Below are 26,400 nucleotides of genomic sequence, written 5' to 3' on the forward strand. Positions count from 1 at the left end.
GGGTCGGCACTAGGACCCGCCTGGCGGGGCCCGCCCGGATTCCAGGCTGGCTCCCGGCGTGACGTCACGCCCGGTCCCGGCCCTCGCGCTCGGGAAAATGCTGCTCTCGGTGCCGCCGCGCTCGGGGCTCCCCGCCTTCGCCTACAACAAGGGCGGCAAGAAGGTACCGGGCCGGGGGGCGGCGGGGGGGGCGCCCCGGGGCCGCCCCAGCGCGGCGCTGGCGGGGCCGGGGCCGTCCCGAGGGGCCGGGCCTGGAGCGGGGGGGGAACGGGGCTCTGGGAAGGGGGGGGGGACACCCCTGCGAGCGGCCCCCCCTCCCCACCGGGACAGAGCGGGGACACCCCCCGAGCGCGACCCCCGGGCACCCCCCGCCCCGGTACCGGGGGGCCGCTCCCGGGGGTTCCCCCTCCCACCTCCCCGTTCGTGCCTCGGTTCCCCCCCCCCCAACCCCGGTGACCGGTAGCGGGGGGTGCGGGGGGGTCCGGGAGGAGGAGGAGGACGGGGGAGAGGGGTCATCGCCACGACCAGCGACCCCCGGGTGGACCCCCCTAGCTGCAGCAGAGGCGGGATTGGGGGGGACAGGGACCCCCGGGGGGTGCGGGGGTGGGAACCCCGGGGCAGGGGGAGGATGAGGAGCCTGGAGGGGGTCCCAGGAGAGATGGGGGGGTCGAGGGGCCCCGGGAGGGGATGATGGGGACCCTGGTTCAGAGCAGGGTGGGGACGCGGGGGGGAGATTGGGGGTCCCGGGGGGATAATGATGATGATGATGGTGGGGACCCTCGGGAAGGAAGGACGGGGGCCCGCGGGTGGGGAGGGAATGAGGGGGTCCGGGGGGAAGGGTGGGGTCCAGGAGTCCCAGGGGGAGGTGACAGCGTTCCAAGGGGGATGATGGGGGTCCAGGGGGGGTTGACAGGGTCCCGGGGGGGCCCGGGGTGTGGGGGCGGCCGTGGGTGATTCACGTTTGCACGTTGACATCAGCCCAGAGGGTTCCAGCTGCCTCTGGCTGAAGGGTCCCCAGGGATTGGGGGGTTCCCCGGGGGGGGTGTCTCCTGACCAGGGGACTCCCAGGATGGGCAGGGTCAGTCCCTGTGTCCCGCTGGGGCCTGTGGTCGCTCCCCCCACACCCACACTGTCTCTGGAGGGGGGGGGTGTTGGGATTTTGGGGGCTGCAGTGGAGCAGTGGTGGGCACTGACCCTCCCCGACCCCACAGCAGCCCTATGTGCCCCCGGCACAGCCCCTGGGCCCCCCCAGCCCCAGCCCCGCCGGGGGGACCCCGGACCAGCTCAGCAAGACCAACCTCTACATCCGGGGGCTGCACCCCGGCACCACGGACCAGGACCTGGTCAAGCTCTGCCAGCCGTGAGTGGGGCTGGGGTCCCTCCCGGGGCTGGGGGCTCACTGTTCCCCCCTCCAGAGCCCCCCCGAGGGGGCTGGGGGTCCTGCAGGGCACTGAGCCCCCCTTTTCGCCCCCCTCAGCTATGGGAAGATCGTCTCCACCAAAGCCATCCTGGACAAGACGACCAACAAGTGCAAAGGTCGGGGGGCTGTGGGGTTATGGGGGGATGCTCAGGGGAGCTCTGGGGGTCCCTCTCACCACCTGCCCCCCCCCTCCAGGCTATGGCTTCGTGGACTTTGACAGCCCCACGGCGGCCCAGAAGGCCGTGACGGCGCTGAAGGCCAGCGGGGTGCAGGCGCAGATGGCCAAGGTATGGACCCCCCGAGCCCCCTGAGCCCCCTGGGACCCCCCTGTGTGGGTCCCCACAGCCCCCTGACCCCCCCACAGCAACAGGAGCAGGACCCCACCAACCTGTACATCTCGAACCTGCCGCTGGGCGTGGACGAGCAGGAGCTGGAGGCGCTGCTGAAGCCCTTCGGGCAGGTGGTCTCCACCCGCATCCTGCGGGACCCCCACGGGGCCAGCCGGGGGGTGGGCTTCGCACGGTATGGGGGGGCCGGGGGGGCTCGGCTGGGGGGCTGCAGGGGGCAAAGCTTGGGGCTGGGGGGGGCCCATGAGAATGGGAAATGGGGGGGTGCACATGGGGCTGGGGGGGTGCGTGGGACTGGGGGGGCCCAGGAGGGTGGGGGGTGCCGGGAGCTGCACAGCACTGGGGGAGGGATGTGGTGCTGGGGGGCTCAGGAGGATGGGGAGCGCTGGGGGGGCATGGATGTGAGGGGGGCTGCACAGAGCTGGGGGGGTCTGGGAGGGTGGGGGTGTATAGGATTGGGGTGGGGAGGGGGCTGCACAGGCCTCGGGGGGGGGGAACATGGTCCTTGAGAGGCCCAGGAGGATGGGAGGTACTGAGGGGGTGCACAGAGCTCGGGGGGCTCGGGAGGAGGGGGTTGTGTATATCTAGGGGTGGTGGGGAGGGGCTGCACAGGGCTGGGGGGGCACAGAGAGCTGGGGGGGCCCCACTTGTGGCCCCCGCCCCAGCCCTGCTCCCCCCAGGATGGAATCCACGGAGAAGTGCGAGGCCGTCATCACCCACTTCAACGGGAAGTACATCAAGACACCCCCGGGGGTGCCAGGTGGGCTGGGGGGGCTTGGGGGGACTCTGGGGGGGGCTGTGGGCTGGCAGGTGGCACTGACAGCCCCCCCCAGCCCCCCCAGACCCGCTGCTGTGCAAGTTTGCTGACGGGGGGCAGAAGAAGCGGCAGAGCCAGGGCAAGTTCGTGTCCAACGGCAGAGCCTGGGCCCGGGATGGCGACGCGGTGAGGGGGGCCCGGGGGGCCTGGGAAGGGGGGGGGGGTCACACCCCGTGGCTGCCGGGGGGGCTGCAGGGCAGCGCTGACCCTTCTCCCCCCCCCAGGGCACCGTGACCTTGGCCTACGACCCCGCGACGGCGCTGCAGAACGGGTGGGTGCCCCGGGGTGCCCCCGGGCCCGGCGGGGTGGGGGCTGCCGGCCGTGGCCCCCCCAGCCCTGACCCCCCACCCCGCAGGTTCTACCCGGCACCCTACGGGCTGGCCCCCGGCCGGATGCTCCCCCCCGCCGCCCTGGCCCCCTACCTGCCCTCCCCCGTCTCCTCCTACCAGGTATGGGGGCTCAGGGGGTCCTGGGAGGGGGGGTCCCCACCTGGGGAGGGGTGGGGTGCTCAGGGGAGCCCCCCCATCTGCTCCCACCCGCAGGTCCACGGCCCCACCTGGATGCCCCAGTCCTACCTCGTGCAGCCCACGGTGAGCACGGGGCCCCACCCAGTGCCACGCCCACGCCTGACCCTCCCTGATAGGTGGGAGGGGGTGCAGGAGCTATGCCCAGGGCCCCACCCACACGTGCCCCTCCCACTGCCCAGAAACCACACCCACTTTAGACAAGACACGCCCCTTTCCAGCAGCCCCCCCCAGCCCCACTCTGGGGCTCCCTGTCCCCTTGTGGCCCTCCCCCCCGTGTCCCCATGGCCCCGGCCCCCGTGTCCCCCACCCCGTGTCCCCACCCCGTGTCCCCACCCCGTGTCCCCACCCCGTGTCCCTCTGTGCTCCCCTCAGTGTCCCCTCAGAGTCCCGGTGGCCTCAATCCCCAGGGCCTCACCCATGACCCCACCATGTCCCCGTGGTGTCCCCCCCCCCGTCCCCCTGTCCCTCCCCTGTCTCCCCCCTGTCCCCTGTCCCCCCTGTCCCCTGTCCCCTGTCCCCTGTCCCCTGTGCTGACGGAGCCGTGCAGGGCGCGGTTCTGGCCCCCGCCGTGGAACACGCCGTCCCCCTCCAGCCCTCCGTGGTGGCCCCCCTGGCCCAGCAGCTCGGCCACCTCTCGCTGGGCAGCACCGGCACGGTAAGACCCCCCCCCTGACCCCCCTGACCCCTCCCTGACCCCCCCGGACCCCCCCCACCCACACCAGCGCTGTCCCCAGTACGTCCCCGCTGCCGCCGCCGTGCCCGGAGCCTTCATCCCCCCGTACCCGCCTGTGCCACCGGCCCCTCCCGCTGGAGGTGAGTGGGGGGTCCGGGGGGGGCTTAGGGGGGTTTCTGGGGGAGCAGGGTTTGGGGGTGCAGCGTTTGGGGGCCCACTAACCCCTCCCCGCAGGACGGCGGAGCTGCCCCGACCCACGGCCCCATCGAGTCGCCGTCCGAGCCCGGCGCCTTCCCCTACCCCTACCCCAAGTAGCGGCGGGGGGGCCCGGCCCGAGGGACCCCCCCCACCTCCTGGGAGGGGCTGCACTGGGACCCTCGCCCGGCTTGAGGGACCCCGTGCCCCCCGGGGGGGCTGTGCCGGGACCCCCACCCGGTGCTGCCCCCCCCCACTGCCTGGGGAAGGCTCCGGGGGGGTCCCTGAGCCCGGGGGGGGCCCCTGGTGCCAGAGATCCCGGTGCAGGGGGTCCCGCTGCCTCCCCTGCCCCCCCCCCGCCCCCCCCGCCCTCGGAGGGCTTTTTCTTCCTCCCGCATTTTCTAAAAAACTAAAGGAAAAAAAAAAGGAAAGAAAAAAGGAAAAAAAAAAGGGGAAAAAGAAAAAAAAAGAAAAGGCAAAGCCGCTGCGCCGCCCCGGGGGGGCCGGGGGGTCCCGGCCGCCCCCCCCTCGTGCTTCCAGGGCCCGCGGCCCCGCCGGCCCCGGTGCCCCCCGTGCTTCTGCTGCCCGGTGCCCCCGGCTCGGGGTCCGGGGTGGGGGGCGATGGTGGACCCCCCCCGCCCCCAGTCTCCGGGCACCAGCCCCCCCGCAGGGCCGGGGATGCTGCCCCCAACCCCCCCCCCCCCGCTATTCCTGCCCCGGGGGGGTCGGTCAAGTGCAATAACCCCCCCCCAAACCCTCCCAAGCTTCGACGGGCGCCCCGAGGGTCAACCAGGCACTTTAGAGCCCCCGCGCCCCCCCCGGGGGGTCCCCGGCCCCCCCCGGTGCCCCCCCCCGCCCAACGACAATCAGGGGGTCCCGCGGGGGCGGCTCCTGCAACCAAAGATTGGGGGGGTCGCGGGGGGTGCTGAGCAGCCCCGGCCCCCCCAGGCTTCGCGCCCCCCCATGCCGGGGGTCTGTCCGTCCATCCCTCCCCATTGGGGGGGGGGCAGCCCCCCACGACCCCCCAACTTGCTTCCAGCTCTGGGGCCCGCCGTGCCCCCCCCCAGCTCTGCCCAGGGCCTCCCGGTTCTTCCAGCCCCCCCAGCGCAGGGGGGTCCCCAGGGCCCCCCCCGGGGCAGCGGGACCCCCCCGCCACACATCTACCTCACCCCCACAGCTCGGTGGGCGCCCAGCCCCTGTCTGGGGGGGTCGGGGGGCTTCTGCTCTTCGCCCCCCGCCCCCCCCCGGGGTGACGCCCCCCCGCCCCCGGTTTCCAGCCATCACCCACCTCCCCCCCGTTGCTGCTACTGCCCGGCCCCCCCCGGGCACGGCCCCTTTGGTCGGGGGGCACCGACCCCCCCAAGGAAGGAACCAAAGAGGGAGACCCACAACCGGCCCCCCCCAACAGGGGGCTGGGGGGGCGTCGGGACCCCCGTGCTGAGCCCCCGCCCCGCTGCTGGTTGTGGGGGGGGTAGGGCTGAGGATTGGGGTCCCACCAGCTCAGGGGGGGGCTCGAGCTGCCGAGGAGAAGCCGAGAAACCCCCCCCCGGCCCCCCCCCGGCCCCCCCTTTAATTTATACGTAGCGCATTTTGTACAGGTTTTTAAGTTGCTTTTTTTTAAAGATCTCGAGAGGTTTCTAGTTTTGTATTTTCTTCCTCCTGCTTCCGCGCTCGCCCCCCCCGCCCCCCCCCCGCGACCCCCCCAGCGACCCCCCCCGACCCCCCCCTTCGAGGTTGTTTTTTTTTTTTTTTTTAAATAAAAAGGCAAGAAAAAAAGAAACGTGCTTCTGTCGTGGGGGGAGCAAAGGGACCCCCAAAGAACTGCCCCCCACCCAGGACCCCCCATCCCTGCCCCAGCTCAGGGGTCCCCAGAAGACCCCCCCTGCCCCTGGTTAGGTGTCCTCACAGCCCCCCACCACCCAGGGCCACCCATCCCAGTCCCTCCCCCCTTCAAGGGTCCCAAACCCCCCCCAGAGGGCTCAGACCACCGTGTGTTTTATCAAACGTGAGTTGTTTATTCTCGAACGCAACACGCGGGGGGGGGGGGGCAGGGGGGGGGTCCTACAACTCGTTGGGGAGGGGAAGGGGGGGGGGACATCAACAGGCAACAGCGAGGAGGGCGGAGGGGCCGCCTTCCTCCTCTAAACCTTATTAAAAACGAGATTGGTCCTAAAAATATAGAAAGAAATAAATTTAAATTCACAAAAACCTGTACAATTATCAAAAAGTCACTAAAACAACAACGGCTGGTTATAGAAAAGGCAGCGGGGGGGGGACACACACACGATGCTCCCGGGGAGGGGGCACACGGTGCTCCCACAGCCACGCCACAAGCCGGGGGGGGGAAGGAGGGGGGCAAAGAAAACCCCCCCAGCTCCCCCCCAGAGCCCCCCCCGAGGGGGCGGGTGCCAGCCAGGGGGGGCTTTCTGGGGGGGTGTGGGGGTAACGGGGTGTCAAACCGGGGGGTGGAGGGGGACAACTTCAACTGAACAAACACGAGAACGATACGGAGACTCCCGAAAACTTTCCCACGACGGAAAAAAAAAAAAAAGAAAAAAAAAAAAAAGAACAAAAACCTGACGGATCCGAAACGTGACTTAAAACCACAAAAAAAGTCTGTTACAGCGCAGTTATTTAGATAAAATATAAATATTTATGCGTAATATAAAGTCAGTTCAAATAGACTTCAAATCACCTCTTAGTTCAAAGCAAAAAAATAAAATAAAATAAAAAGTTTCTGAGGTTTATCTGATAGAAAAAAGGCTACTTTGAGACGGGGGGGGGCGGGGGGCGCGGCCGGACCCCCCTGCCCAGGTAGGTGAGTTGTTTTCAGTGCTCTGTGGGGCCGGGGGGGACGCGCCGGGACCCCCAAAACCGCCCCAAACCCCCAGAGCGAGTACCCGTAATAACCTGGCCGGGGGGGCCGGGGGGGTCCTGGCCCCCTCCCGGGCCATCCACAGCATGGGGGGACCTGGGGGGGACCCCTGCCCCAACTCGGGCCCCCCCAGCCGGGGGGGGGACCCCTCCCCACCCAGTGCAACCCCCCCCAGCCCAGCGAGGTCTGGGGGGGCAACACCCGCCTGAGGCTTCAAGTCCATGGTGGGGGGGGGTCGGGGGGCCGGACCCCCCCCCGGGCCTGCAGTAGCGTCCCTGAGGGATCTCAGTCGGGGGCAGGGGGGCGGCCAGGACCCCCCCCAGCCCCGGGGGTCCTCGTGCCAGGGAGGGGGGGGGCCGGGCTCTTCCTGAGACTGGAGGCAGGGAAAGGGGTGCCGGGCCCCCCCAGCCCTCCCCAGTTTGGTCCCTGGAGCCAGGTGGGGTCCGAGGGCAGCAGGGGGGGCTGCACCGGGGGCCCCCCCTCCCCGTAAAGTGTCTGAGCGGGCGGGGGGTCCCGGCCAGGGTGGGGGGCGAGGGGGGGCTAAGTCCACTTTACTGGCCGTTAATGCATGAGACGCTGCACAGGAGTGCTCGGACATTCACTAAACTATTGCTATCGTTAAATATTCTGGGGGGGGGGGGCTCTCCCTCCTCTGGGGAGGGGGTGAGGGTGGGGGGGCTGCTTCTGTTCTTAATTAGAAAATTAAATTTAAAAGAAAGAAAGAAAAAAAAACACCTCTTTTTTTTTTCTTTTTGGCTTACACAGTCTGTGAGTTGGTGGTGCTGGGGGTTGGGGGGGGGGGTCTGGGCAGGATGGGGGGCAGGGAGAGGGGGGAGACCGGGCAGCGGGAAGGGGCCACGGGGCTGGGGGGGGCCCGTTCACGCTGCCGGGGGTGAGGGGGGACGAGACCCCCCGTGTGGGATCAGCAGGCAGCGAGAGCAGCTCCAGAGGAGGCAGTTCATGGGGTGACGGGGACCCCAAGCCCCAAGGGGGCACAGGGGGGGCCCAGCTGGCCCCCCGCTCACGGGTTCGGAGCGTGTTTTCCCTGATAAAATTCCTCCCACCGGCTCTGGAAGAACCGGCGCATGGCGTGGCCGGCGCGGCCCACGGCGGAGTCGTCCTCGTTGAAGGTCTGGCAGTTGTCAAACACCAACAGGGCATCGGCCTCGAACTCCGCCGAGCTCGAGTACCTGGGGGGAGGACAGGGTGGGTGGGGGGCGGCCGGGGACCCCCATGGCCCCCACCGGGACCCCCATCCCCGGGAGTGACCCCATCAGCCCCAAAGGAGCCCCATCCCCAGGAGGGAACTCCATCCCCTGAAGAGACCCCAACGGCCCCTGAGGGACCCCATCCCCAGGATGGATCCCCATTCTCAGAAGGGCCCCCACCAGCCCCCGAGGGACCCCCCATCTCTGGAGGAGACCCTGCCAGGCCCAAAGGGACTCCTGTCCCCAGGAGGGACCCCTGGCCCCCGCTCACCCTCCCCGCAGCAGCCGCGTGCGCATGGTGGCGAAGTCCATGGGGTTCTTGATGATCTTGCGGTAGCCGGGGACCAGGCGGGGGTTCACGGGCTCCAGGAAGGGCCACGCGTCCTCGTGCGACTCCATCTCCATCAGGATGATCCTGGGGGGGCAGCAGGGTCAGGGGGAGCCCCCGGGGGCACGGCCCAAGCCCCCTCCCCGCGGTCCCCCCGGCCCCACTCACTCGCAGAAGGTGAGGTCGCTGGGCTGGCCCCGCAGGGTCACTCCCCTCCGTTTGGGGGGGGTCAGCCCCTCTCCCGGGTACCGGGGCACGGGCAGCCCCTCTCGACGGCGCAAGGCCGGGCGGCGCCGCGGGTTCTCCTCCTCCTCCTCCGGGGTCCCCCCGAGACGCCCCCGTTTCCGCTTCTTGCCCCGCCGGGGCGAGACGGGGTCCCGGTACTGCCCTGCCTGCGGGCAGGAGACGGGGGTCACGCCGAGCCCGGGGTCACCACCAGCCTGGCCGGGCGGGAGACGGCCCAGGGACCTACCCGGGACACGCAGACGGAGCAGAACCAGTCGCCCTCGGGCACCTCGGTCATCCTGGGCCGGTGGCAGTAGAGGTGGCAGCCGCGGTCGCAGCCGTCGCACAGCAGCAGGTGCTCGTCGTCGTCCCCGCGCCGGCACACGAGGCAGGTCTGTGGGGAGGGGGGGCTCGGTCAGGCCGGGGAGGGGGCTCTGACCCTCCCTGCCTCGCCCCCCGGGGCGGGGTCTCACCACTCTGTTCACAGACTTCTCCCAGGCGATGGATTTCTCCAGCTGGAAGATGCACAGGGACACCTGGGCCGCGCTCCGGCACCGCTCCAGCGTCTGCCGCCACGTCCGCACCCGCGGCGTGATCTCGTAGGCTCTGGGGGGGGTCAGGGGGGCTCAGCCAGAGCTGGGGGTCCTGCTCCGCCTGAGCCTCCCAACGCTTGCCGGTCACTCACATCTCAGTGGGGCCCAGGCTCAGCTCCTCGGGGCTGCTCAGCACCGCCTTCTCCACCACCACCTCGTGCAGCGGCCACAGCGGCTCCTTCAGGTACCGGCGCTCCAGGTTCTGCTCCAGCGCCAGGAGACGGAGCACGGCCAGATCCAGGGGGTTGGTGCGTTCCCGGCGCAGGGGGAGCCCGTCCCGCCGGGAGCGGACCGTGATGTCCTCCAGCGGCTCCACCTTGTGCTCGCAGTACCGGAGGTCGTCCCGCGTGGAGTCGGGGCTGGGGCACGTCCAGCCCTGCGGGAGGGAGGGGGTTAAAGGGGGTTCAGTGGGGAAAGGTCACCGTGGCACCAAAACCACCATCCCCAGCACCCACCCGGATCTGCAGGTCGGCCATCAGCACGCGCTGCTCCAGCTCCTCCACCCACTGCAGGACGCCGAGGTCGGTCTCGTAGGCTCTGTCCATCACCGACCACCGGGCCAGGACTTCCTGAGACACGGCGGCACCGGCCGCCTCGGGGCGCGGGTGGAAGATGGGGTCTGGGGGGTGAAGGGTGGGCTCAGGGGATGGACAGCCAGCAGCCCCCAGGCCTGGGGGTGCGGGTGGAAGAGGGGTCTGGGTGGATGGAAGGTGGGCTCAGGGAGGGGGACAGGCAGCCCCCACCCCGGGGGCACAGGCAGCCCTTACCGGTGGTGGCCCGGAGGCAAACCTCCCGCAGGAACTCCTTGTGCTTGGTGAGGTGCTTGTGCAGGGCCTTCTCCCGGATGCCACGCGGGTGCAGCGCCCGGGCCACGGCCTCCAGCTCCTCGGGGTCCCGCAGCCACCACCAGCCGCTCTGCATCTCTGCAAGGCAGTGCCAGGGCTCAGCACTGTGCCAGGGCACCGGCACCGCCCGCCCTGGGGGTCCCGGGCTCTCACCGGGGGGCACGGGCTGCTCCGTCAGCTGCGTCAAGTATTTCTGTTCAATCTGCTTGAAGAATTTGGTGGGGGGTCGCCCTCGGCGCTTGGGCTGTCCCGGCACGTCCTGGAGCTTCTCGGGGTTGCCCCGGCTCCGGGGGCAGGCGCCGTGGGCCCTGGGCCCGGCGTGCACCGGCGTGGAAGCGAGCAGGGGAGCCGCGGGGTCGGCCGTGGGGAGGCCGTTCAGCTGGGTGAGACGGGGGTGTCAGGAGAGCCAGACACACCCCCTGAGCCTTGGCCCTCATTCTGCAGCCCCCCTGGTCCCCAGTCCCACAACCCCCCCAGCCTTGGAGCTGTTTCCCTTCCCACCAGCTCACAGCCCAGAGGACTGGGGGCAGCTCGGCTGAGCTCCACGTGCCAACCCCAAGCCTGTCCCCCACCCTGGGGGTGCCCAGTGCCCAGGCTGAGGGCCCCCCACGCTCCCCACAGCCACCCAGGGAGAATCCCCCTCCCGACACAGCCCCCCAGGCTGGGGTGCAAGTGCTGGGTGCAGCCTCCCCGTGTGGTACCTGCTGGGGTGAGCCCTTGGGGGGGTCCCCGTGGGTCTGGCTGCGGGGGGGCACAGCAGGGGCTTGTGGGGAGGGCTCGGCCGAGGAGGGAGCGAGGGGGGCTCGGTCGTCGCAGGGCGTCCGGGGCAGCAGGTTGAACCAGGGCCCCCGCTTTTCCACAGCCTCCGGGGCACTCTCCTCCTCTTCCTCCTCCAGCTCCTCCTCCATGGGATCTGAGGGGGCCTCGAGTGGCGGCAGCCCCGCGTCCCCCTTGCCGGGGCTGCTGGCCGGGGTGAGGACGGAGTCCTTGAGCAGGGACGACTGGGTCTGGCTCAGCCAGGAGAGGAAGGCGGACTGGCTGAGGTCGTGCTGGCTCTGCCCCAGGGGCTCCGGCTCCTCCAGGACCCCGTTGACGGGGGTGGGTCGGGCTCCGCAGTGCTGTGCCAGCTCCTCTTTGCTCTTCCTGGGCCGGCCCCGGGCGCGGGACGTCGGGCAGCTCGTCCGGTTGGGAACGGGCACGTCCACCGGCTCCTCCTTCACCGGGGACACGTGGGGGAGCACCTTCTCCTCGGGGGGCTCCGGGGGCGTCGGCTCAGCCGCTGCGAGGGCAGGAGGAGGAGGAGGAGGAGGAGGTGAGATGTGGGGTCCTCTCCCGGCCGGGAGAACCCCCGAAAGCCCCTTCCCCGCTCACCCTCCGCGCCCTCCACGAAGATGCCGCCCAGGTGGGGCAGGACCCAGTAGCGCCGCCGGTACCGGTCCTGGCCCAGGGAAGCCGCTCGCAGCGTCTGGGAGGAATGGAGCAGCTTCTTGCGGAAGAACATCTGCCTCTGTGGGGAGAGTGGGGGGCGGTGAGGGGGCTGCAGCCCCCCAGCAGGGCTGAACCCCCAGCCCTCCACCACCCCGCTCACCTTGGCCAACTTCTCGATCTGCCGCTCCAGCTCCGGGACGCTGGACGCGGACGTGTCGGCCTGGGGAAGGGATGGATCCGTCAGGGAGAGACCCCCAAGAGTGGCATCCCTACCTCCGTCCCCCAACCCCGAACCACCCCACCTCCTCCTCCCGGCGGGATCTCCGTCCCCGGCTCTCCTCCTCCTCCTCCATCTCCAGGCCCGTGTCCTCGGTCAGGCGGGAGCTGCGCCGGCGCCGTCCGTCCTCCAGGCCCGTGATCTCCGACTCGGGTCGGCCCGTCTTCTTGGCCAGGGCGACCTTCAGCCTGCCAGGACACAGCAGAGCTGCTTGACTCCTGTCCCTCTGCCCACCCCCACTGCCCCAGAGGCACCTGCTCACACCCCACCGCTGGCAATGCCACCCCGAGACCCCTCAGCGCCGGACGGGGGGTCACAGGTGGGGGTCTTGGTGCCTCCAGTGGTGCAGTCCCCTCCCAGCCACACGCCCTGGGGGTGCAGGCAGCCCGTCCCCACCCACCTGCGCAGGCGGCCCTCGATGATCCACTTGTTCTTCCTGTAGTTGGACATGTTCTCCAGGGTCTTGTCGATCTCACTGCAAGGACAGGGCGGGGTGGCTGCGATGGGCAGCTCTGGGGGGGCAGCGGGGCCCGCTCCAGGGGGCCAGAGGATGTTGGTGCCCCCCACCCAGGCTCACCTGATGATGAGGGCACTGCTGTTGAGCTCGTTCACCAGGAAGACCAGGATGGCAGCTTTCCACTCCGGGGGCAGCGCCTGGAAGGGTTTGGTGCGCAGCCCCTCGCACAGCTCCGCGCCCGCCCCGCGCGCCGTCAGGAAGCAGCGCAGGACCTCGGACACGGTGTCCCGGTTCAGGTTGATCTCCGACACCTTCTCCCCCAGGATCTTCAGGGACTGGGGAGAGCAGAGTGGGAGGGGTTGGGGAGTCACTTCCTGTCCCCACGGGGGATTTGCCAGGAGGGGGGGAAGGCAGGACCCCACGGCTGGGAAAACCAGGCCAGGAACCCAAGCGGGAGCAAACCCAGGGGTGTCCCAGGCAGGGTCTCTGCAGCAGGTGAGATCTGAGGGCACCCCAAGGGCTGCTGGGGGTCAGGAGCTGGCTGGGCACAGGGGGCTGCAGTGAGAGTAGCACCTCCCAAATCCAGGCTCCCCTTCCTGACAACACCAGTCAGGGAAGGGGGAAAAGGGGAAGGGGAGAAACGGAAAGAGGAGAGAGAAAAAAGAAAAGAGAGGGGCAGAAAAGGAAAGGGAAGGGGAAAGGGCAGGCAAGGGCCGTCTCACCTGGCAGTAGGGGGGCAGCCCGGGGTCGTAGATGGCTGCCTGCAGCAGCCTCACCAGCAGGTCCTGCAGCTGCCCGGCCCCGGCGCCCACCCCCAGCAGCCCCTCCTGCAGCGCGCCCAGCGTGGGCACGTCCCGCGTGGGGTCCAGGCCCAGCACTTTGCCGTAGCTCTGCAGGAACTCCACGACTGTCAGGCAGTCGGAGAAGGCGCGGCTGGGCAGGACGAGCCCCGGGATGCGGGAGAAGGCTGGAAGGGGCTGCGGGGAAGAAGAGGGGGGGGTCAGGGCCAGCCATCGGCTCAGCAGTGTGACCCAACCGAGCCCCCCGGCCCAGCCCACCTGGTGGTCCCCCAGGCACATGTCCTCCGTGGGCTTCTTCATCTCCTCCAGAATGAGCTGCTGCCGCTGCCGCTCCTCCAGGCGCCGCTGGGCCACCAGCCCCTTGTCCGCCTTCCGAGCCCCCTTGCCCTTCTTCTCCTTGGGCCGAGCCTTGTCCTTGCCCTTCTCTGGCTTCCCCTTCTTCTCCTTGGCCTGGGGACACATCACAGATGTGTGGGGAGAAAAGGAAAGGGAGGAAAAATCCATCTTCATCTTCCAGCTCCTCCCTCTCCCGGGTCCCCTTGTACCCACGGACCCACCTTAGGCTTCTTCTTGGTCTCCTTGGCCCTGGGGGCTTTGGCCTCCTGCTTCTGCTTGTTCTTGGCCTGGGGAGATGAGACCCACTTAGAGATCCAGAGACTCCCCCACACAAGGGAGACCCCCACCCCAGACCCGAGGAGCCCCAGCGCCCACCCCGAGCCACACGCTCGCACCTTCCGTCTCATTTTCTTCTTGATTTTACTCATTTTCAGCTTGTCCTCATCGCTGAGCACCTCTGGAGGGGAAGAAAGGAAGGGCATAGATGGACCAGGCACTGAGGTCCCACTGGGGCAGGCTGTGAGGGGCCGTGCCAGCCCCCCGAGCCGGTGGGGCCGGGCAGGGGGTACCTTGTGCTTCCAGCCTCTTCAGCAGCCGCGCGTCCGTCTTGCTCAGCAAATCCACCATCCTGACCTTGGGCGGGCGGCCCCGGCCCCGCTTGGCGGCCGGTGGCTCCTTGGGCTTGGCCTTCTCGGCGTTGCGGGGCCGCCCGCGCTTGCCCGTGATGGCCTGGATGCGCCCGGGGATCTCCTCGGGGCTCAGCCTCACCCACTGCACACCCTGCAGGGCCACAGCTCAGGGTCACCCCCGGCACAGCGCGGGGCTGGGGGGCACAGGGGGGCTCGGCCGCCCCCAGACCCACCTCTGGCGTGTCCCGCTCCTCATAGAAGTCTCCCACCGGCATCCGGGGGCTGAAGCTGAAGTGCTCGCGCCGCACGTCCTGCACCATGTTCCTGCTCAGGTACTGGGGAGGAGGAGGAGGAGGAGGAAGGCTGTGAGCTCTCGGCACTCTGGGCTCACAGTCACACCCATCAGCTCAGTCAGGGGCTCGGGGGGGCCTGTGAAGGACCAGGACCCCAGGGCAGCCCCCACCCCGCTCCCCCCACGGGACTGTACCTTGATCACCTCCGGGAACTGCTTCATCCTCTTCCCGCAGGGCCCGTAGTACCAGGTCTCACCCTGCCAGCGGTGGTTCCCCTTCTTGATCCGAACCTCCCGCCTCCACCTGGGCACGGGGAGTGTCAGCCCGGGAATGTGGGGCAGGACTGGGGGGGGATGTGGGGCAGGATGGGCAGGGGACAGGGAGAGGGGGGACAGCATCAGGGACAGAATGGAAAGGGGACGGGGACAGGAGCAGGATGGAGAAGGGGTAGTGCCAGGGGCAGGATGCTGTACGGGGGGGACAGTGTGGGGGGCAGCACAGCAGGAGGGGCAGGGCACACGTCACCCCACACGTACCCGTGCTGCAGCGGGAAGCGAACCTCCTCCTGCGTGGCGATGCGCCGGCGAGGGACATCCCCTGCGCAGAGGGGACAGGGACAGGACGCTGGGCTGGGCCTGCCAGCGGACGGGGGACACTTGGGGGGCACTGGGGGGTCTCCCGGCCGTACCTGCCGCCGAGGTGCCCGGCGGAGCCGCCTCCTCGCTCTCTCCTTCTGGCGCGGCCGAAGTCTCCGGGCAGCTGTCGGCGGCCTCTTCCTCCTCCTCCTGCTCTTCCTCCTCCTCCTCCTCCTCTGCGGACGGGGCCGGGGACTCCGGCTCCAGCGGGGGGTCGAGCTCCAGGGACCCCGACTCCCCCAGTCCCGCGTGGCTGCTGCTGTTCAGGTCAACGCTGCCGCCTGAGGAGCCGAGGGCAGGGACGTCAGCAGAGCCTTTCCTGCTCCGCCCAGGACACCGGGCTGGGCCGGGGTGGGGGTGAATGGAGCTGGGTGTCCCCTCCCCGTGCCAGCCAAGGGCACCCCCGTGGGGGTCATGCAGTGCTACCAGCGCTGGCACGTGGTTCATCCCCCTCTGGCACACGTGGGGTGCCCATGGAGGCGGAGGGGTGACACCCCCAGCGTGGGGGTCCCCGCTCTGCCCATCCCGGGGTCTCACGTACCGTGCAGGGCGGGCGAGCCGGGGCCCTCGAGCAGCGGGGCGGGCGGGGGGCTGGCGGGCAGCAGGCTGAAGGGGCTGGCGTGGAGGGGGGGGCTGGCAGCCAGGTCGGGGGGCTCCTCCAGGGACGACTTGTCGCTCACCAGCTGCGAGTCGTCCATGGTGTAGAGGTCGCCGGTGCCGGGGTCTGGGGAGGGGGGTGAGCACCAGGGTCGGGGGCACGCAGACCCTCATCTCCGCTCCCGGGGCAGGGCAGGGGGGGGGTCTGGCTGAAAAGGCTCCGGCAGCAGAGGGGTTAAAGGGGTTTGGGCCCCCCCCAGCCCCGCCCCCTCCTCTGGGAAGCGGAGGAGCCCAAAATGGCCGTGGCTGGCGATGTTCACCAGCGCGGAAGTTCAGGCGCTGAGTAAGAGCCTCGTCACGGAGCTGGGAAGGCCGGGAAGGAAGGCAGGGAAAGGCAGGGAAAGGCAGGGAAAGGCCGGGAGCGCACGCGGGAGGGACGCGGGCCCGCCCCTGCCCGCCGGGGGAGGCCACGGCCACCACCTCCATCAGCAGCAGCAGCATCGCCTCCTCCACTGCCGCAGCCACAGCCAAAACCACAGCCACAGCCACAGCCACAGCCACAGCCACGGCCACAGCCACCGCACCCGGGGCACCCACGAGGGCCGGCGCTGCTTCCCGGGCACCGCGGCCAGGAACGGCCGTGCCCCTGCCCCGGTCCTGCCCAGCACAGCCCCCAACACCACAGCCCCAACACCTCCCTACCTCTGGCCAGGGACTCGAAGGGCTCCAGGGGGTCCTCACTGAGGATGTGGGAGTCCTCCAGCCGTGGGGCGATGGGCGACGCGTCCCCCAGGCACCCGCTGCCCGCGCCGGGGGCCAGGACGGGCCCCTCCTGCCCGAGCGGCACCGCGCCGGCGGCGGCCCCGTTGTAGCTGCAGATCTTCAGGTCTAAAGGGAACAATCGACAGAGAATGGAGCCTGAGGTGGTGGGAGGTGACGGTGACAGGGTATCCCCAGCACAGGCCATCCCTGCTCCCCACACCGGGACACCCAGCCCTCCCAGAGCACCGGCTGGTGACGCCCCGGGCTGCGTCTGGCCTGGTTTAGCAAGATCCAACACCAGCTCCGAGCTGGGGCGGGACAAATCCCACCTGGGACACGGGGCAGGCGGGTCAGAGGGGCTGGGATTCCCCAGGGAATGTGGTGCCCAACGCCAGCAGGATCCAGCCCCTGCCTGCCGGGGCCGCAGCGCCGCATCCCAGAGCTTTGCCAGCCCTCCCGGGCTCCTACCTGGCTGTGCCTCCTCCAGCTCCCGGCTGCCCACCAGCCCACCCCCGTTCTCCGCGATGGGCATCTCCTTGGCGGCGCCGGCGTCTCCCTGGCCGGGGCCCGGCTCCTCCGGGGGCAGCGGGAAGGGCTGCGTGTCAGAGCCCAGCATGGGCGAGGGCTGACCCGCCGCGTAGAAGCCGTCGGGCCCGTTCTGCATCAGCTCAAAGCTCTGGTCGGGGAAGGAGTCGTAAAGCTCCTGCGAGTCGAAGTTCAGCCCCATGGGCCCGGCGGTGCCGTTCCCCCAGAACTCCTGCCCGGCCACCCGCAGGTTGGTGCCGTGGCCCGGGGACGGCGGCCGGGACCCCCCGGCGACGCCGTTGAGCGGGAACTGTCCGAGGACGGGCGGGCCCCCGTCCTTGAGGCTGCTGGCGGGCGCGTAGGCCGCGTAGTCCCAGAGGCAGTCGTAGGTGCGGAGGGGTTGGGAGCCGGCGGGCGCCGAGCCGGGCGGGAATGTCCCTGAAGTACCGGGGTGCGATACAGTAGAGAAGCCATTGACATTCATGCCCCCGTTCAGACCTGCGGGGGCAGAGGGACAGCGGGGTCAGCGGGTGGCTCTGTCCATGTCAGGCCCTGCCAGCGCTTGGCGAGAGGGCTGAGGATGGACAAACAACCCGTCCTGGCGGGTGCCAACCCCCCGCCCCGCTGCCGGTGCTCTCCGTGCCTGGACAGAGCCGGGGGGTTGCACCATCCCCGTTCACCAAACCGGCTCTGCCGCGGGCTCCGCCGGCACCGGGCCGAGCGCCGCAGGACGCCAGGGATTAGCCGAGTGCTTGGCAGGGCTGTGCCGGGTCAGCTGACCGGCCAAATCCACGCACAGACCCTGTGCCGGCGCAGCTGCTTTTCTAGGCCAAGGCGACGGCGGGCACGCGCAGACCCCGGCCCTGGCCCCACGCACGGGAGCTGCTGCGGCCCCCCCGGCCCCGCGGCCCCCCCATCCCCACAGTCCCCCGTCCCCATAGCCCCCCCACCTCTGCAGCCCCTCCATCCCCATGGCCTCTCCATCCCCACGGTCCTTCCATCCCCATGGCCCCCCCACTCCCGCAGCTCCTCCATCCCCACGGCCCCCCCATCCCTACAGCCCCCCCCACCCCCCCATCCCCCCCATCCCCACAGCCCCTCCATCCCCATGGCCCCCCCACCCCTGCAGCCCCCACAGCCCCTCCATCCCCATGGTCCCTCCACCCCCACGGCCTCTCCATCCCCATGGCCCCTCCATCCCCACGGTCCCTCCATCCCCACGGCCCCCCCACCTCTGCAGCCCCCCCACCCCTGCAGCCCCTCCGTCCCCATCCCCGCGGGGTCACTCACTTTTCCCTTGCGGGGGGAAGCCGAGCGGGGAGCTGTGGGTGAAGGGGTTGTCCCCTGAGGCAGGCGTGGGTTTCGGTCCTGAGGCAGCGGGTGCAGAGGAAAGGCCAGTGAAGTTAAAATGGTTGTTTGTTTCCATTTCTGCACAGGGGACAAGATGCACCAGGGTCAGTCGCTGGCAGGTTCCAGTGCTGCCAGCATGGTGACCACCCAGCCCTGCCAACCATGGCGGGGGCCACGGGAATATTGGGACCCTCTGTTCCCACTCCCTGCCATCTCCCAACCCAAGTGCTTGGGAGGGTCAGGAATGACATCAAAGCACCCCAGGACTGGCCCAGGCCCTGCCACCCCGGGCTGGATGAGCTGCCACCTGTGTGAGCACAGCTTGTCCCCAGGGACAGCCACCACCAAGATGTGATCACTCTGTGCCTCCTGCCTGCATCAAACTCGGGCTCTCGGCTCCCTGGTGCTGCCATCTCGAGGGGGCTCCCAGCCAAGGACCCACAGGGACCCCCCCAGAGCAACTCCATGACCCCCCCAGGACAGCCCAGAGCTCCTGGCACAGGGATGACTCTGTGGTGTCCCCACCGCTGCCACCCCCCTCAGTGGGAGGAGATCCCACACCCATCCCGCAGGCACAGCTCCAGGATCTGAGCCTGGATCCCGACGGGGAGCAAGGAGGAGCTGGAGCCCCAGTGGAGGGATATGCAGGGGCCTGGTGATCTTCATCACCCCAGAACAGCAAATGGTTCCTCAAACCAGAGCCCGCGTGGAGGGCTCTGGGGGGGTCCAGCCCCAGGATGGGATCCCGCTGTGCCACTGGCACGGCCTGAGGGGATCCTGGCACGGGGCAGCCAAGGCCCTGCAGACGAGGTGGGAGATCTGGCAGGGACCCACAGGGACACCCTCTGGGGTTGCCACCACCGGCACCTCCCGGTCGTGCGTGCTGCCAAACCTCCCGAAAGGGCCGAGGCTGCGGCGCTTGTGGCACGGCCCGTGTCGAAACCCGGATTTCATCACACCCTTGCCCGCCTCAGCTGGTGCCCTGGCAGGGGCCGGAGGGGCCACCGAGCCCGGCCGGGGCCACCGGTGATTCATCCTCCAGAGAAACCCGTATGGGCGGTGACGCAGCTGCTGCCACACGCACGGCGCTCCCGGACACCCCGGGATGGCCCCGCAGCCACCCCCTCCCCGAGCCCTGAGTGGGGGGCTGGCCCTGCTCTGACCCCGGCGGGGACCCCCGGCTGGCACGGGGACAGAGGCCACGGTGGGGCTGGAGAAGGAAAAGCCTTTCCGGTCCCACCCCGCGTGTGATGCACCGGCCGGGAACGCGGCTTTGGAGGTCAGAGGAGGCGGCAAAGGGATGTGCCAGAACAGGGCAGGTGGTGGCTGCAGGTCAGCACCACAGACTGGGATGGACTGGGATGGACTGGGATGGACTGGGATGGAGTGGGATGGAGTGGGATGGAGTGGGATGGACTGGGATGGAGTGGGCACTCAGCGGGGTGGGGAGGGGGCCGGGAGAAAATAGAAGCTGGGAAGTGGGAATGTCCCCCACGCTCCAGGGACAGCCCAGGCCCTGAGGATGCCAGAGCTGCCCTTGGCATCGCTGGGAGCTCAGCCAGCACCAGGTGCAGTGTGGACACAGGCCATCCACGGCCATCCACGGCCATCCTCGGCCATCCACGGCCATCCTCGGCCTCCCAGCCAGGCTGGGGCTCCCATGGCCCTGCTCCCCCGCCATCACCGAGTGTGGAGCTGCCAAAACTGGGCCACGGCACAAAACAGGAGCTGGGTGAGGTGGGGAGGGCGGGGGGCAGGAGCCTGGGCACGGCAGCACCGTGGGGACGTGGGGTGGTGGGTGACGAGGCGGGGGCAGGGGGGGTGATGACCCCGGGGCTGACCCCCGGCTCCCACCGCACCGGGCACGGCCCAAGTGGCAGCGACGCTCGCCCGGGTGTCAAACCCGGCGGCAGCAGCACCCACAGGCCCCGGGATCCCGGGGGGGACACGGGGGGGCAGGACTGCCCCGGGAGCCAGGACGGGGGGCACAGAGCTCCGGGCTGGGGGGGCTGTCGGTGCCGTGGAGCCGGTGCCGTTCCCTGGGCAGGGAGCTCGGCCCTCCCCGGCCCTGCGGCCCCCCCGGCCCGGTGGCACCGGGAGGCCCCGGGAGCGTGACGCGACCTGATTAAAAAGGACGTTTCAAAAACAACGACACGCAACAACCGGCTGCCATTTCCCGGCCACTTCCTGCGGGGACGGACACGGGGGGACACGGGACCGGCACCCCCCGCGCTCGGCGGGGACCCCCCGGTCCCTGCGGCAAGGACATCCCCCCGCCCCGGAGCCCCCCCGCCGGGTCCCGGGGGGGCTCCCGCCCCCTCCCGCCGCCGCAGGGGGGTCCCGGTCCCGGCGGGTGCGGGAGGGGGGACACGAACGGGCGGTGACGGAGGGGAGGGGGCTCCCCCCGGCCTCCGGGACGGGGATGCGGGAGAACCGCACCGGCCACCGGGGACGGGGGCTCGGGCTCCCCGAGGGTCCAGGCCCTCGGCCGCCGCACCGGGAGGGGATCGGGGGGGTCTGGGGGCGCCGGTAACGCGGGGGGCCGTGGAACCGGGATGCGCAGGAGGAAGTGGGGGCCAGGACGGCGTCTCACCGAGGTCAGGAAAGGGGAGCGAGGGGAGGTTTCGCCTCTCCCGGTGCCGCCGCCGCGGGGCCGCAACCGCCGCAACCGAATGCCCCCCCCCCCCGCCCGGGCCGTTAACGGCCCGTTACCGCCCGCCCCCCGCGACCCCCGCACACCCCCCGCACACCCCCCGCACCTGGCAGGCGGTGCCGCGGGCCCGGCTCAGGCGGCGCGGGGCGGGGGACGGCTCGGCATGGCGCGGCCCCTCCGCCGCACCGGGCCGGACCGGGGCCCCTCCGCTCCGCTCCGCTCCGTGCCGGTACCGGGGCCGGGCCGCGGAGCCGAACCTGCGGCCGCGGCAGGAAGCGCCTCGCGCCGCCGGGCGGTCCCGGGACCGCCCCCGTCCCGTCCCGGCCCCCCCCCGCCCGCCCCCCCCGGCACGTCACGGCGGCCGCAGTGGCGTCACCGGGAGCGGCGCCGCCGTGGCGTCACCGGGGGCGGGAGCGCGCGCCCACGTGGGAGGGGGATCCCCGCCCCCGGCGGGGTCAGGGCGGGGGGAATCCCCACGCGGGGCCGCCCCCCCCACCCCCGGCTGCGGCACCCCCCGCTCCCCCCGGGGCCGCCCCGCCCGGCACCGGCACCCCCGGGACCGCCTCTCCCCCCCCGCTCCCCCTCTCCGCTCCCCCGATCGTTCTCCGCTCGTCCCCCGCAGCCCCGGTGCGACCCCCCCGGGAACGGCGGCGCAGCGGGCCCGGGCCCGGGACTCTGCCGGGCCCCGACGCCCCCCGGTTGGTCCGCGGGCCCGCCGGGCCCCCCCCGCCCGCGCTGGCCCCCGGGATCCCCGGTGACGTCACGCGGCACCGGCCGGGCCGCGCTGCGCAGGGACCGGGGGCGACACCGGGCGCGGGGGCGGCGGGGGGAGAGGGGGGTCCCGGGGCGGGGGGGGCTGTCCCGGGGCGGCCGCTGGGGAGCGGGGGGGGATCCCCGCCCGGTGCGGGGCAGGGGGGGGGCCGGTGCGGGGGTTCCCCCCCCGGTGGCGCCTCCCGGGAGGGTGGGGGGTCCCGGTACTGAGCGGGGGGGGTCCCCGTCCAGCCGGCCCGGTCTCAGGGGGTCCCGGTACAGATCCGGGGGTCCCGGTCCAGCCATCTCAGCCCCATGGGGGTCCCGGGGGGTCCCGGTGTCCCGCTCCCCCGGGGCCCGTCCCGCGCGGTGCGTACCTGGGGGGGGCGGGGGCGGCCGCACCAGCCCCGGTGCCCGCCCGGCCCGGTGCGCTGCGGTGCCGGTGGCGGAGCCGGGCGGGGCGCAGGTGCTCCCGGCCCCGCGTGATGTCAGCGGCCGCCGCCGCCCCCTCCGCCACCGGGGACGCGCCGCCATTTAAAGGGACCGCGGCCCTCCGTGGCGGGCGTGGGTGGAGGCGGCGGGGGCACCCCCGCACCGGGACCGCGCCGCGGGACACCCCGCGACCCCCCGATCCTCCGTGGGGCTGAGCCCAGCCCGTCACCGGGGGGTCACCGACGGAGCGGGGGGTCGGGGGCTGTCCCGGTGCCCCCGGCGTGGGTGTCCCGCAGGCCCGCACCGGGAGGGCCGGGCCGGCGCGGCCCCGGGGACCCCGCGCACAAAGCGGCAGCTGCCGGGGCCGGGCCGGCTCTTTGTGCTGTGAAATGGTGGAGCTGGAACGGGGCGGGGTGGTGCTCGTGGGGGGAAGGAACGATGGGTCAGGGACAGACAGATGGACACCGGGCTAGGGCCAGGCACGGGACCAGCATCTGTCACCTCCCGGGCTGTCCCACGGGGACAGTTCTGAGGACCCCACGGGGGAAGGGGCCCCCCCTCCTGGCGACCCCACAGGGTAAGGGGGGGCTCTTCCCCCTCCTGGGGAACCCCAGGGCCGGGGGTCCCGGCGCTGCTGCAGCAGCTGAGCCCAGAACCCAACACGGGGTTGGGGGGCCTCAGGGAACCCCAGCCTTGCCTTCCTGCGTGCAGGGGGTCCAGGACCCCGACCCCTCCAGACCCCTCCCACCAGGAGCCACAGCACACAGAGCCTGGGAACGTTTTCGCCGATGTTTTATTGGAAATGTTAAATACTGGGGGTCCGGCCCCAGCGGAGCCGGGGGGCAGGGGGGCTTGGGGGGCTCAGGCATGCTCCTCTGCCAGCTTCTCTGCCTTGGCCACGGCCTCCTCGATGGGCCCCACCATGTAGAAGGCCTGCTCAGGCAGGTGGTCGTATTCACCTGGGGGGAGACACCGTGTCAGGGGGCAGTGGGGGGGCCCAACCAGGCTCCCCTAGTCCCCGGGGGGCCACCTCACCTGCCAGGATCTGCTTGAAGCCCTTGATGGTCTCCTTCAGAGGCACCAACTTGCCCATGTGGCCGGTGAAGACCTCGGCCACCTGGAAGGGCTGGGACAGGAACCGCTGGATCTTGCGGGCACGGGCCACTGTCAGCTTGTCCTCCTCGGACAGCTCGTCCATGCCCAGGATGGCAATGATGTCCTGCAGTGACTTGTAGTCCTGGGGGGACACACGGGGGGTGAGCAGCCAGCACTGACCCCCCAGCACCCCCAGCACCCCCCGGGGGGCTGCCCGGCCCCCCCTCACCTGCAGGATCTTCTGCACGCCCCGGGCCACGTCGTAGTGCTCGGGGCCCACGATGTTGGGGTCCATGATGCGCGAGGTGGAGTCCAGGGGGTCCACGGCCGGGTAGATGCCCAGCTCGGCGATGGCACGGGACAGCACCGTGGTGGCATCCAAGTGGGCGAAGGTGGTGGCGGGGGCAGGGTCAGTCAAGTCGTCGGCGGGCACGTAGATGGCCTGGGGGGAAGGGAGGGGACAGTGGGCCCCAGGGAGGTGACGTGGTCTCCCAGGGACCCCCCGGCCGGCCCCACCCTCACCTGCACCCGGCCCCGCCCTCACCTGCACCGAGGTGATGGAGCCCTTGCGGGTGGTGGTGATCCGCTCCTGCATGGTGCCCATGTCGGTGGCCAGCGTGGGCTGGTAGCCCACGGCCGAGGGGATTCTGCCCAGCAGGGCCGACACCTGCCCGGGGACAGAGCGTGAGGGGCTGTGCCAGTGTGGGGCAGGGGCACCCCCCGTGCCCAGCACGGACCTCAGAGCCGGCCTGGGTGAAGCGGAAGATGTTGTCGATGAAGAGCAGCACGTCCTGACCCTCCTGGTCCCTGAAGTACTCGGCCACCGTCAGCCCCGTCAGGGCCACCCTGGCACGGGCGCCCGGGGGCTCGTTCATCTGCCCGTAGACCAGGGCGACCTGCGGGTGGGACCCCCAGGTCAGCACGGTGTCCCTCTGGCACCCCCTGCATCCCCCCCCCCCTCCCCAAGAGACCCAGCACCCCCCGGGGGACCCTGCACACCTTGGAAGTGGCATCTTTCAGGTTGATGACCCCAGACTCGATCATCTCATGGTACAAGTCGTTGCCCTCGCGGGTCCTCTCGCCCACGCCAGCGAACACCGAGTAACCACCGTGGGCCTTGGCCACGTTGTTGATCAGCTCCATGATCAGCACAGTCTTGCCGACGCCAGCACCTCCAAACAAACCTGGGAGGGGGGAGTGGGGGTCCTGCTCAGCCCTGAGCCAGCCCAGCTGCCCCCTGGGTCTCCCTTCGGCCCTTTCCTCCTCAGATGGAAAAAAGCGTTGCTTCAGCAAGCTCAGGAGAACGAAAGTCAAGGAGTGGATCATCAGCGAAGGAAAGCGCCCCAGGGGGACCATCAGGAGCTTTAAGGGGGCTGGCAGGTGCCCCCTCCCCAGACCCCCCTCCCACTCCGGGGGTCACGTACCGATCTTGCCGCCCTTGGCGTAGGGAGCCAGCAGATCCACGACCTTGATCCCCGTCACCAGGATCTCCTGCTCGACGCTCATCTCCACGAACTCAGGGGCCTCGGCGTGGATAGCAGCAAACCTGAAGCGGGAAGGGGAGAGGAAGGGGCTGAGCAGCTGCCCCAAAGCCCCAGGAGAGCAGGATCCCTCCCTGCTCACACCCGCAGCACTCACTGTTTGGTTGTGATGGGGCCCCTCTCGTCGATGGGCTCCCCGATGACATTCATGATCCTGCCCAGGGTCTCAGGGCCCACGGGGATGCGGATGGGAGCACCTGAGTCCAGCACCTTCTGCCCCCTGACCAGCCCCTCCGTGCCGTCCATGGCGATGGTGCGCACGGTGTTCTCCCCTGGCCAAGGACAGCACAGTCACCGCAGCGTCCTCGGGCTGACCCCGGGCACAGCTGCTGGGGGCTCCCCGGCCCTGCCAAGGGGACGTTCAGCTGGGAGAAGGACCGGGAACAGCAGGACGCGGGAATAAAATAGCCCAGAGGAAAACCAGAGAGACCAGGCTGCGCTCCAGCTGCAGCCCTGCAGCCACAGCCCTCGAGGGCAGCCATTTTCCTCCTCCTCAGATTGAAATCCGTGGCTTCAGCAAGCTCAGGAGAACGAAAGTCATTGGAAACATCATCACCGGAGGACCCCTCCCCGTCCCCTCCCTCCCTCGTGCCAAGTGCTCACCCAGGTGTTGAGCCACCTCCAGCACCAGCCGGGTCTCCCTGCCCTGCACCTCGAGGGCGTTCAGGATGGGGGGCAGCCCCTCGTCGAACTGCACGTCCACCACGGCCCCGATGACGGCCACGATGCGGCCGGTGGTGGAGCCGGCCTTGGCAGCGGGGGCCGCCTGGGCCGCATAGTCCCGGCCTGGGGGGAGAGGGACGGGTCAAGGTCGGGGAAGGGCAGCGCCCGGTGCCTCGGGGGTGCGGAGATGGGGCTCCCCCGAGGGGTCAGGGGTGTGCCCGTGACCCCTGGATTCCCCCGTGAAACCAGGACCCCCTGAACGCCCCTCGGTGCAGCCAGGACCCCTCTACTCTCCTCGGTGCGCCTGGGACCCCGCGAACCCCCTCGTCCGATGCAGCCGGGACCCCCTGATTACTCCTCCGTGCACGCTGGACCCCTACGCCCTCCTCAGTGCGCCCAGGGGCTCCTCCCTCGATGCACCCACGACCCCCGGAACCCCCAGAGCTGCTCCCCCATGACCGCACGACACACCCCTCCCGTCCCCGCTAACGGGGACCCCCAGCCCCCGCGCCCCCCCCACACCCCCGGCCCGCTCAGGCCCCAAGGTGACCCCGCCTCGTCCCGCACTCACGCGCCCCGAGGGCGGCGGAGGCCGGGGCGGCCCCGCGGCCGAGGAGCAGCGGGAGGAGGTCACGGCCCGGGGCGGCCCCGCGGGGCAGCAGCGGCCGGGCCGCGGCGGCGGCGGCGGCGGCGGAACGACCCGCGAGCCCCAACATGGCGGCGCCGACTGAGCCGCGGGTCCCGCCCGCCCCTCACGGCCCTCGCGGGGCGGGGCCTCGGCGCGCCCCTGTCTCGCCCATTGGCCGCCGCGCCGGCAGAGCCCGCGCTGCCATTGGCCGCGCTGAGGCGGCGCCCGCTCTGCGCCTTCTCGCGATTGGGTTTTGGAGCCGTCCGTCAAGGCCCGCTGCGGGTTGATAGGGTGAGGCTGAGAGGAAGAGGCGGGGCCTGGGCGAAGGTCGCCGGAAGCGGTGGCGCACGTGGCTGTGCTTGTCCTTGGGCGGGCGCCGTGACCGCGACGGGGCCGCGCTGGGCCCGAGACCGCCCGGGGGTCACCGCCCCGGGCCCGGGGGTCACCGCCCCGCCCCGAGGGGCTGCCCCGTACTGGGCAGGCCCTGCGCCCCCAC

At 70.9% G+C, this 26,400-nt stretch overlaps 3 protein-coding genes and 2 non-coding genes across 7 annotated transcripts; 1 reads left to right on the forward strand and 4 right to left on the reverse strand.

The window, feature by feature from the left end:
* Positions 1–6: 6 nt before the first annotated feature.
* Positions 7–4,099, forward strand: RBMS2 (RNA binding motif single stranded interacting protein 2). Its single transcript, XM_051773605.1, is given in 14 exon segments — positions 7–163; positions 1,212–1,360; positions 1,478–1,536; positions 1,616–1,707; positions 1,785–1,942; positions 2,448–2,527; positions 2,601–2,710; positions 2,809–2,855; positions 2,940–3,033; positions 3,127–3,174; positions 3,659–3,766; positions 3,846–3,911; positions 3,913–3,924; positions 4,019–4,099. Coding segments are annotated over 14 exon segments (1,170 nt in total). The 5' UTR covers positions 7–97.
* Positions 4,100–6,528: 2,429 nt separating this feature from the next.
* On the reverse strand, positions 6,529–22,005 carry BAZ2A (bromodomain adjacent to zinc finger domain 2A). 3 transcript variants are annotated; one of them, XM_051773598.1, is made up of 29 exons: positions 20,902–21,101; positions 18,083–18,220; positions 16,736–17,290; positions 16,208–16,393; positions 15,450–15,632; positions 14,962–15,189; positions 14,810–14,870; positions 14,468–14,576; positions 14,214–14,315; positions 13,921–14,131; positions 13,747–13,808; positions 13,573–13,638; positions 13,274–13,465; positions 12,938–13,192; positions 12,336–12,550; positions 12,159–12,233; positions 11,784–11,946; positions 11,642–11,701; positions 11,425–11,560; positions 10,755–11,332; positions 10,207–10,432; positions 9,976–10,131; positions 9,664–9,827; positions 9,301–9,584; positions 9,089–9,221; positions 8,863–9,009; positions 8,559–8,782; positions 8,334–8,477; positions 6,529–8,044 (listed from the first exon to the last, which is right to left on the reverse strand). In XM_051773598.1, the coding sequence occupies exons 2-29, from the start codon at positions 18,216–18,218 to the stop codon at positions 7,876–7,878; spliced, it is 5,220 nt and encodes a 1,739-aa protein (XP_051629558.1). In that variant the 5' UTR covers positions 18,219–18,220; positions 20,902–21,101; the 3' UTR covers positions 6,529–7,875. The 3 variants fall into 3 exon arrangements, with proteins under 3 accessions (XP_051629558.1, XP_051629557.1, XP_051629556.1); XM_051773597.1 differs by lacking the exon at positions 20,902–21,101 and adding an exon at positions 21,923–22,005 and having other exon boundaries at positions 13,573–13,808; XM_051773596.1 differs by having other exon boundaries at positions 13,573–13,808; positions 20,902–21,102.
* Positions 22,006–22,752: 747 nt separating this feature from the next.
* Positions 22,753–26,027, reverse strand: ATP5F1B (ATP synthase F1 subunit beta). Its single transcript, XM_051773594.1, has 10 exons — positions 25,848–26,027; positions 25,217–25,399; positions 24,711–24,885; positions 24,497–24,618; positions 24,072–24,256; positions 23,810–23,968; positions 23,617–23,739; positions 23,302–23,514; positions 23,013–23,214; positions 22,753–22,936 (listed from the first exon to the last, which is right to left on the reverse strand). Exons 1-10 carry the CDS (start codon positions 25,990–25,992, stop codon positions 22,839–22,841), a joined length of 1,605 nt encoding a protein of 534 aa, XP_051629554.1. The 5' UTR covers positions 25,993–26,027; the 3' UTR covers positions 22,753–22,838.
* LOC127463769 (small nucleolar RNA SNORD59) lies at positions 24,332–24,407 on the reverse strand. Its single transcript, XR_007900927.1, has one exon. It is a non-coding gene; the product is annotated as a small nucleolar RNA SNORD59 (small nucleolar RNA).
* On the reverse strand, positions 25,102–25,175 carry LOC127463770 (small nucleolar RNA SNORD59). The gene has a single exon (XR_007900928.1). It is a non-coding gene; the product is annotated as a small nucleolar RNA SNORD59 (small nucleolar RNA).
* Positions 26,028–26,400: the final 373 nt, after the last annotated feature.

Source organism: Manacus candei, unplaced genomic scaffold (assembly GCF_025592945.1).
Source record: "Manacus candei isolate 608988 ecotype Guabito, Panama unplaced genomic scaffold, ASM2559294v1 h1tg000173l, whole genome shotgun sequence".
Taxonomy (NCBI): domain Eukaryota; kingdom Metazoa; phylum Chordata; class Aves; order Passeriformes; family Pipridae; genus Manacus; species Manacus candei.

Excerpts from the sequence above, each read along its gene's own strand:
- BAZ2A (XM_051773597.1), bottom strand. The coding sequence starts at position 18,218 with ATGGAAACAAACAACCATTTTAACTTCACTGGCCTTTCCTCTGCACCC. Across the intron at positions 9,222-9,300 it reads AGCCTGGGCCCCACTGAGAT|AGCCTACGAGATCACGCCGC; the intron begins GTGAGTGACCGG and ends GACCCCCCCCAG. Across the intron at positions 8,478-8,558 it reads AGCGACCTCACCTTCTGCGA|GATCATCCTGATGGAGATGG; the intron begins GTGAGTGGGGCC and ends CTGCCCCCCCAG.
- ATP5F1B (XM_051773594.1), bottom strand. The coding sequence starts at position 25,992 with ATGTTGGGGCTCGCGGGTCGTTCCGCCGCCGCCGCCGCCGCCGCGGCC. Across the intron at positions 23,969-24,071 it reads TGAAAGATGCCACTTCCAAG|GTCGCCCTGGTCTACGGGCA; the intron begins GTGTGCAGGGTC and ends TCCCACCCGCAG. Across the intron at positions 23,215-23,301 it reads GCGTGCAGAAGATCCTGCAG|GACTACAAGTCACTGCAGGA; the intron begins GTGAGGGGGGGC and ends GTGTCCCCCCAG.